Source organism: Chenopodium quinoa, unplaced genomic scaffold (assembly GCF_001683475.1).
Source record: "Chenopodium quinoa cultivar QQ74 unplaced genomic scaffold, ASM168347v1, whole genome shotgun sequence".
In the NCBI taxonomy this organism is placed as follows: domain Eukaryota; kingdom Viridiplantae; phylum Streptophyta; class Magnoliopsida; order Caryophyllales; family Amaranthaceae; genus Chenopodium; species Chenopodium quinoa.
This window is the reverse complement of record NW_018743791.1, coordinates 799,351-808,827: the sequence shown is the minus strand read 5'-3', so window position 1 is coordinate 808,827 and position 9,477 is coordinate 799,351. Positions and strand designations below refer to the sequence as shown.

General features: G+C 34.0%; 1 protein-coding gene across 2 annotated transcripts; it reads right to left on the bottom strand.

Annotated features, from left to right (window-relative positions):
• Nucleotides 1-1,956: 1,956 nt before the first annotated feature.
• Nucleotides 1,957-9,141, bottom strand: LOC110685032 (DUF21 domain-containing protein At2g14520-like). Of its 2 annotated transcripts, none has more exons than XM_021861490.1 (11): nt 8,338-9,141; nt 7,185-7,261; nt 7,017-7,100; nt 6,310-6,423; nt 6,097-6,183; nt 4,450-4,589; nt 4,236-4,323; nt 3,536-3,609; nt 3,061-3,188; nt 2,466-2,737; nt 1,957-2,359 (listed from the first exon to the last, which is right to left on the bottom strand). In XM_021861490.1, the coding sequence occupies exons 1-11, from the start codon at nt 8,513-8,515 to the stop codon at nt 2,315-2,317; spliced, it is 1,287 nt and encodes a 428-aa protein (XP_021717182.1). In that variant the 5' UTR covers nt 8,516-9,141; the 3' UTR covers nt 1,957-2,314. The 2 variants fall into 2 exon arrangements, with proteins under 2 accessions (XP_021717182.1, XP_021717184.1); XM_021861492.1 differs by having other exon boundaries at nt 7,185-7,256; nt 8,338-8,438.
• Nucleotides 9,142-9,477: the final 336 nt, after the last annotated feature.

Below are 9,477 nucleotides of genomic sequence, written 5' to 3'. Positions count from 1 at the left end.
TAGATTAATTAGTGAGTGAAGCTAATTCAAACTATCCTCAAAAAACCCCTAAATCACGAGATTAAGGTGAGTGAAGCCTTGAAATCAGATTTAGAACCCTTAGGCGAAAACAAACGAGTGAAGCTTGTTTAAACCTAAGACCAAACGAATCAAGAAACGCATCAGGGCACATGAAAGACAAGCTGGTATTATACTACGTATCTATAGAACAAATTGAAAACATAAAAGTTCCAAATTATGCATGTCACATTGTCACCTAAATAATTACATATATATCCAAGAAAAATTAAATATAATGATTTTATCCATGCCAATTCACTTTTCATTAGATATAGTTAATTAACAATATTCATGCCGATTCAAGTCTACATTACACCGGAATTTACATATCTCTTGACGACACAATAACAAATATTATGTACAAACCGACTTGTTAATTACACATCAAAGACATAATTTGTTTTATACATAAGCACCCGCCTCCTTAAATTATCATCACCATGTATATTTACATTCTTTATACCATGATAGCATGATGTATAACAGAATTTACAAGCCAAAAGGTTCATAACATGATCCACTAAATAATTCTCAATCATCTTATTCTATACAAATTACAAAGTACATAATTTCTGGTATAAATCATATTCAAGATTTCAAACTAGTGTAAATTATGAGTAGAATTTGCTTGATTTCCTCTTTCTCATCTTTTCCGTTGCTAGCTTGCTCCTACATGCTCCTACCGCAAGATACTCACTGCCTCATATATATGCACTCCAATTTTCTTTCTTTTTTCCTTACTTTGTTAGACATTTTCCAATATTTTCTTTACTAGGCATGTTCTTAATTAAATATTTATTAACTTTAATGTGATAATTGATAAAACAAAGCACTTGATAGTCACGTTACAACGACTACCAAAGGTACGTATTAGTTTAGTAAACCGATTTCTCACCACGTGTGGATACCTTTTGTTCCTCCTTAAGTAATATAGATTCTACGCATATAAATTTCTAGTATGACTAATTGCACTAATAATATTTCTTATAATTATGTATAAATAAGTTTGTTGAGTAGTTAGCGATAGGAACCCGTACGAGGTCGCGACTATAATTTTCAATGCAAACGTGATCAAAATTAGTCCTAAGATGACTTGTTATATTCTTGAAAGATGAATTTATGTAAAGGTTATAACCGCTCCACAACGTTGATGACTTGATGTTACTGCATCGCATTTGTTAGTGACTTTTTATATTGTTCAATGTATAATGTCACAGAAAAATCTTATGTAAAGGTATCAATTCGAGTATTTGAGTTGAGTTCGATTAGGTCGAATCAGGTCAGGTCTATTTCAAATTCGAGTCATGTTAAACTATGCAAGTCAAACTTTAAATCGGATATTTTTCTAATCGGATTAGGTTTGGTCTCCTCTAATCAGATAAGATCATTTTAATTATTGTATTTGAACGTAAAAGATCACAACAACCTTGAATCTTGCATAAAATGGGTAAAAGGGTAATCACGTACTACTTATGTAATATCCCTTTATTTTCGGTATAAGAATTATGAAAAGCAATAAATTAGATAAAATCTGGTTTCTATATCCCTCGAGCCTTTAACCCCATATGCAATTATTCTCTTTCTTGCGTCTTACCATTCCAATTAAACCAGCTTTGTGTTAAAGGCTTGAAAGCCACCTTTATTACCTAATACAATTATTGACCTAGTCATCTGTATAATAAGACTTTATATTAAAAAGATATAAATACGAAATACTTAGTACGAGTATATAATAATACCATGTGATATGATAGTATTTGACTACGCCAAAATAAGCTGATAATGTTACATTATCAGAAATCATTTACCTATTCCAAACCTTTTCAACAAGTAACCTCACATAATTTTAATTCACACAAGAATTCAAGGGTATTACTGTATTAGTGACCCCAGTGATGTTGAATTGTTGAGATTGCACAAAAAGGGAAGTCGAGAAATTAGTCAAGCATTAACAATTATTTGTCCTAAAAACAGCTTACACGCTCTAATAGATTATCGTAATTTAATGGATTCACCTCAAACAAAGGGAGACCATCAGCAACTGTTAGCTTACATTTACAACACATTCACAAAACAAAGTACCTATATTGATGATGGCATGTATCATACATTCCAGCCTCTGAGCCTCAGACCACCTAAGACCTAACCTAGCTTCGGATTGACAAATTGTTTTGTCGGAAACTTAATCCTCCTCTTTTGGACTGATAATGGTTATATCATCTATAATTAAGATATTCACTTGTATAGCCAAGTGTCATGAATCATCAATAGGATGGTCTGTCTCGTCATAAATTTCCTCCTGCAAATACACCATTTTAACCAATTTCCGACAGTTTCATCCAGTAAGTCAAGCTAGTTTATGACAAATTTAGGGAGAAGACAAACATTATACAGTATTCAATTACCTGTAATAGCTCTTCAATGACATCTTCCAAAGTGATAATCCCGATCGCTTCTTCTTCATCAGGCTTTGGCAAAGGCTGCTCAACCTCTAAGATGTCTGAATATATATCCCTATTCCATTTCTTGGCCCTCACTCCCTTGTTCGATTTGTTACTGTTTGGGAAGCTCTTCCACTTGTAGAAGTTTCTTTTCTGTTTCAGACTCTTTGCCTTCTCTAGAATACCCTGTTGCTCATCATCATCGTCAATGACCACCTTTACCTCTTTCACTGAATCTACATAAAGGATAAAGGACAAATACGGAGTAATAATTATTACATGTTCATCTTCTCCAGACGTTTTGTTAAGCTTTTAGAAGCACCAAGGAAGTTCGGAGGCAATTGACAAAAAAACTATCTGGCTAGATAAAGGGTTTTAAGGTTGAATCCAGTCTTTTGGGATAAGGAAACTGAATCATGCAATGATAGGTGGATTATTTTATTTTATTTTTCCAAACAGGAATTCAGTATCCCTCAATAATGTTTTTAAGGACGTATCTAGTCTTTAATGATTAAAAGAAACTCATTAGTAATGAAGAAGGTCACAGACCAGGAATTACCTCCCACAGAATTACCATTGACTAGCGGCACCTCTGGTTTGTTCACATGCCGAATGACTACTGCCATGTGGCTGTGGCCTTTCTGAAACTCATTCAGTATGTCATATAGAGGCAATGTTTCAAGTACCCTACATAAGAGACACAAATATGAAAATCTACATGATAAAATGCAAAGTGCACATGTTAAATTATTCGACATGTATATTTGGGAATCTACCAGGAATTCAATATCATATAATCCCTATACCTTTCTATTTAACATGATAAGAGAAAGAAGTTACGAGACATTTGGATTACTCCATATAGAATAAATAGTGAACCATGCAATAGAATACGGGTAAAAAAGAGAATTTCCATTGCCATACAAGAAAGAGAGCAAAAATAGTGAGTTAAATAAAGAATAGGAGGGAATAATTTTAATTGCTTTGAACTTTTGAGTAACAAACATCATTTGAATGCAAGTCCCTACACATACCTTGGAATTTTGCGAATTGTTACACTCTTTAAAGGTATTTCATCTTCTGGATCAATAGTTAACAGATTTTTCACCTGAAATTGTTAAGCAATCATTGTTAGAAGACATACTGCAGTATATATTGACAAAATTAAATTACAAGGATTGCCCAAACAAAAAATACAGACTAAGGACAGCAGACCACCTTATTATCCACCATTGCTCAATCACACACTTTCTTTGAAGCAAGATATTTTGGATAAAAAATGATAACTAAATATGCCTGGGTTCTATTGTTACACTTGGCTAGAGAGATATATTGGTGAGTGTGATGAGAAAGCAAGTTCACATTTCTACCCATTTAGTGCATTTGATGGAAAAGAAAGTTCATATTTCATCTTTTTCAGCTACATTCTTACATAGGAGTGTATTGCTGAAGATGCAATATAATTGGGAGGATTTGCAGAAATTCATGTTCAGGAGGTTTTGTCCTCTGCTTGCATACTACAATCTCCAAAATTCATTCACTTTTATAAGGTGAAATCTATATTATTATGGTGAGAACTTTCCCTCTGTTTCCCTATTCTACACTGTTATCTCATCTATGCAATATTCATTTGTAATAAATTTAGTAATATACTGTCAAATATGGCTCATCTCGATTCTCATAAGCAAGGGATGAAGCAGCAAAGTTGAATGAAGAAAACAACACTCAATGTACCAGAACAAGTCCAATAATATTTGTTTGCTGCTCATAAAATACTGGAATTCGGCTATGGCCATTATCCAGAATTGCGTTCATTGTGACCCTGCAAAGGAGATACTATAAGCTTACATATAGCAATTTTATTTTCCTGAGCAGGGCTGATGGAAAAAATACACATATACTTCGTATATGTTTATTTATTACTATAAATTGTGATAGCATATTGCACCTATCCAATGTGGCATTGATGTCAACAGCAAATATCTCAGATATAGGAGTCATTGCGTCACCAGCTGTCTTCTCAGACATTTCAAGCGCTCCAGCAATAATAGTAGTTTCATCATGCGTTAATTCACCACCTTTTCCAGCCTGTTTTCAACAAATAAAGAATGGATATATGGTTACATGAAGGATCGATATATCAAGGCAATAGTCGCCATAACATTAGAGCTGCAATAGAACAAAATAGGCCTTGCTATGATGGCTAACACTGCATACAAAACATCCCATATTGTTTAAAATAAAAACCAACACCTGTTGTCACATCCTGTAGGAATAATTGGAGTTATAAGACACTCCACGGTGTTTACATGAAGGTTATCTGGTCAAAATGCCTGATCTGAAAGTGGAAGACCTCGCTCAGGCTAGGTCTAAGCTCTTTGACCATTGTGACCTCATTAAACATCCTCCCAACAGTGCTCACTTCAGTTGGTATTTTCAGGAAGGTGTTAGAATGCTTCCTTGCACAAACAGTTTTCTATTGATTGTAATGAGCATTTAGGAGTTCATCAACTTGTTCTTCTAAGAAATTTTCTTACCTTCTTCAATTAGCGGCCACAGGTGTTGTTAACCTTCTGAAGTTGAAAAGAAGTGTAGCTAGAGAAAGGTTGGGTTCTATAATCATAAGATGTCTTGTTAAAGGTAGGATTCCATATTTCAAATTTTCAATCAACATATTTCCCCAGAATCAATCATGTTTAAAGACTGGGATAGCAGTAGCTTGGGCCTCTACAAGTCTTCGGCTATAAGAAGGAAATACTGGTGGAGGCTCAAATTCACTAATAAAAAAATAACAGGTCCATTCTCTCACTGACACTGATAGAATTAACAAAGCACAACTTGATATACCTTGAAGGATAACTTAATTCCCCGGTCCAAGCCAATTGGAGGTCCAAGGTACTTCCAAGCCCCTTTGGTTTTAACAGGGTACGTTGCTTGTCACATGGAAGGGAAAATTCTCAGAGAGATCCACAAGAAAAATGAAAAGTCAGTAGTGCTAGACTGCTAGTAGCGCAAGTCTTTTCGAACATGGTGAAGAATCAGCCAATGACCTCCTAGTTCCTTTCCCTAGATGCTCTATTTGGCATGATTTGTTGTCCTAAAAGGTTTGCTGGGTTCAGGATCGACCAAATACATGTTATAACTTGGAACGGATGGAAAAAGGGATAGTTAAAGTGTGGAAGCTGATCCCTTTACAAAAATTGTGTTTTTTGAAGGTATAGGATTGAACTGATTTTGTGACATCAGATTTTGAAGGACTAGAAATGATGACTTTGTGACATCAGATATTTTGCATCGTTTCTCCATTCTTGATACTGTGGATAAGATCATTAACTTGGGGGCATTAGCAATTCTTTTTTTTTTTTTTTTTACTTGAATCAAACTCTTACTTTACAGGGAATCAGGGATGACTCTTTTCTCAACCCCTCCTCTACAAGGAAAACACCCTACTTTAGTGTTTTTAGACACTTTTAGCCTCTTCTCATTGGATTTCACGATCCTGGTTTATCTGAGAGAAAAAAGGGTATGGGTTCCTACAATAATAAATTTAAAGGAAACATCATAAGAAAAGATTATTTTATAATCAAACACAGACCTCATTTCCATGGAAATCGACAAGTGTCTTCAATTCAGCTCTTCGGAAAAGAGCCACATGTCCATGACCTAGAAGATAGTCTAGCAGCTGCAGACGAGAATATTAACAAGCAATCAACATAATGACATAAATGGCCATGAAATGATAGGAAACTTCAAAAGCGCCTCCAGAGTAATCAAGTAAAACAGAAAAAACATAAGAGGAAACATAAACCTTGCTTATCGGATAGGCAACAGGAAAGCAAATCCAAACAAGAACACGAACAAAAGGCGCTACTGTTGCACCAATCGCTAAACCATGACGAGAACAAACTGACTGTGGTATAATCTGCATTTGCAATGCAACACCGTTTAGATTAAAAATTTACGAAAACGTTAACATGATAGGAAATATACTTGTTGTACAAAAAACGTCAATTACACAGTACTACTCAGACAAAAATACCCTTGATCAGGAAATAGCTCTACTTCCAATCAGGTAGTAGTGGTACATTTAATCCCTAATGACTAAAAAGCTTTCTTTTCAGACAAGGTTTGATCATCTAAGCAGAATGGGTGGAATGCTACAGCCTCACATAAACGGAAGTACAAAATCCACTCACACTGACAATATCTCTTTAAGAGTTATGCTGTTATAGTGTTAAAGTACTCTCTCCAATCCAAAGCATAGGTCATCTAAGGTGAGTTTTCATAATCTAATATATAAATCATTATGCAATACCTATACAACATTGATATCATTCTTTATACTGTCAATAAAACATCATAGGCCCTTTTAGTTAAAAATTTATATTGATTACCAAGTGACAAACTGCCAATGTCGATGCAGTTTTAGATAAAGTTAGTTGGAATCTTTACGTAAATGTGGATACTACTAGCAACTTATATTCTGGATGGCATAGCAAAGTCTCAAAAACTAACCTCGCCAAACAGAAGTATCAAAGTAACTGAAATGAGGATGGCACCCCAGGCTGTAACCAAACTATCTAGAAAAATTGGAAGTGCCTGCAAAAGTAGGGTTTGGATTTTTTTAGCTTGTATTTTCTACAAAGTTAGTGCGTTAGACATACTATATGAGCATGAAAATACCTCCATAGAAGCAGCATTGCAGATAAGCAGGGTACAGAGTAGTAGATGCTGATTTTTAACAACAGGCAATATCTTCTCTATCATGTGAAGAGGGGGAAGTTTTCATTAGGAGCAATATACAATAATTTTGAAGCTTTACAATGATAGCACCAAAAAAAAATGTAAATATAAAATTAAAAAGCTTCAATATTTCTGAAAACTAATATCAACATACTATTACCAAAAAAGAAGTGATTTATAAACCACGTCTCAACATTTGGGTAACCTACAAACTGAGACATAAACCAACCTATTCTTCAAATATTCTTTAACAACATACTACCTCCGTTTCCAAATGCTCTTAAGTCTTAACCCTTTTTGTGTTGGTCCATATCCTCAACACTTTATGCTAAACACGTACACCAGCACCAAAGCCCTTAAATAAGAAGATAAGATATATCCAATCAACTACAAATTACAAGTGAATCCTAGATAACTGAAACAGTTCAGTTGAAAGTAAACTTCCAACAATTCCTTTTCTTGCATTTTACATGCTCTATATCTTCTCGGAGTAACTCTTTCCACGAAATTTAATTAGAATTAGGATGCTATTGCACAATGAAAAGACTGGAGCCTAGGATATTTCTAGTTCAATCTAGCCATCTTGAAGCTGGCTGACTACCACAAGTTCAACTATCTTTATCAAGGCGCTAAATTTGCAAGAATTCTAGTCATTTTTTTTCTAATATGAACACTTCTCCTCACGAAGAACAATAACCTACATCACATACACATTAGACATCACTCCCTTCCTCAATACATAAGCACATATAACAGCCCGATCTCGAAAAGAACACTGCCTTTGCAACCCAAACCAATCATAATCAAAGCCATTTCAGTAATCAATTTCAAACAATTGTAGCTTTTCTAGTAATTTAGACCAGTTCATGTTACTCTAACTAATAATAACATGAATTGAAAATTATTTAACATACAAAATTCTCCAAAATTTCTATAAACTAAACCAAAAACAATCAACACACAAAATCAAACATACCAAACATAATTTTCAAAAGCACACGAAATCAAAATGACAGCATTGGCATAATAATGCAACTAAAATCAAAATTAATCAAAAAAATTAGTAATAACAGAGTAGAATTGGAAATTATACCAGCATGTTTACGATCCTTAGGAGTACCAGACTTAGCAAGAACTTCGAGATCAACAAGACTCATTGACATGAGCCCTAAAGTAAGACCAGACATTAATCCAGCAAAAATCACCAGAAAAACGATGATTCCTATATTCACGAAGAAATGCGTCTCGCAACATGTATACTCAACAGTCATTTTCTCTCTCCTTCGAAATTTTAGTAATTTAGAGATAAAGCTCAGAAATTAAGAACCTCCATTGTTGCAGAATTTGAAGAAACCCTAGCTCTGAAAGAGGTAGTAATAATGGTAGAAGTTGCAGTAGCAGTAGCTTATACGGAAGCGGTTTGGAGAGAGAAAATGAGAGTTTTCGTTTCTGAAATTGCGACGTGTGATGCACAAGTGTGGATGACGATGACGAACCTGATTACGGGTGCGGTGTGGGCTCTTTATTCTAAAGTGTTCCACTCTTTACGGATCAATTACTTCTACTCTTTTCCTTTCTAAAAGTACTTTCTATTTTTTTTTTTTTTTTTCTTCTAAAGACGGATCAAGTACTTTATTTGAGTACATGGAGTAGCATAGTAAATGATTTTTTTTTTTTTTTGGTGTAGATGGTGTGATAGAGTCGAATCGAATTTGGTCTTAAGTTTTAGATACACTGGTACTTTGTATAAAAAAAAATAAAAATAAAAAAAAAAGATTTTTTTTATGATTTTATTCATGATTTTGGGTTTGAAATCTTATTCCTCCTCAATTTCAGGATATACTACCACCATAAGTGTAACAGATTTGAACCACATGAAAATAATATCTACGGAGTATTGTTTATTTTAAGTGGTCTATTGCTAAAAGTGAAAACCTCATTCACATTAACATTGTAGTATTTCTTTCTCTACCTTTTAACTTCATTATCATTTTATAATATTTTTCTCTTTTACACACAATTTCTAGACGGAGGGAGATTTTGAATACACTATTATTATTTATCCGTTTATCATTGCACTGTGTCATTAAAAAAATCTTATGTATAACTGTACAAGATGATTTACAATTGTTTTGATAGATTAATGATAGCAAGATCATTATTGGAATTTAGCACCCACTTGTGGCATAACTGCATAAGCATTCGGTTTATTCTGGAATTATTCTTAGGCAAA

Bases quoted from the DNA above. Each gene is read 5' to 3' on its own strand.
- LOC110685032 (XM_021861490.1), bottom strand. From the start codon at position 8,515: ATGACTGTTGAGTATACATGTTGCGAGACGCATTTCTTCGTGAATATA. The intron at 7,262-8,337 runs GTATAATTTCCA...TTCACATGATAG, and splicing joins TAAGGATCGTAAACATGCTG to AGAAGATATTGCCTGTTGTT. The intron at 4,590-6,096 runs GTCTGTGTTTGA...TGTTGAAAACAG, and splicing joins TCGATTTCCATGGAAATGAG to GCTGGAAAAGGTGGTGAATT.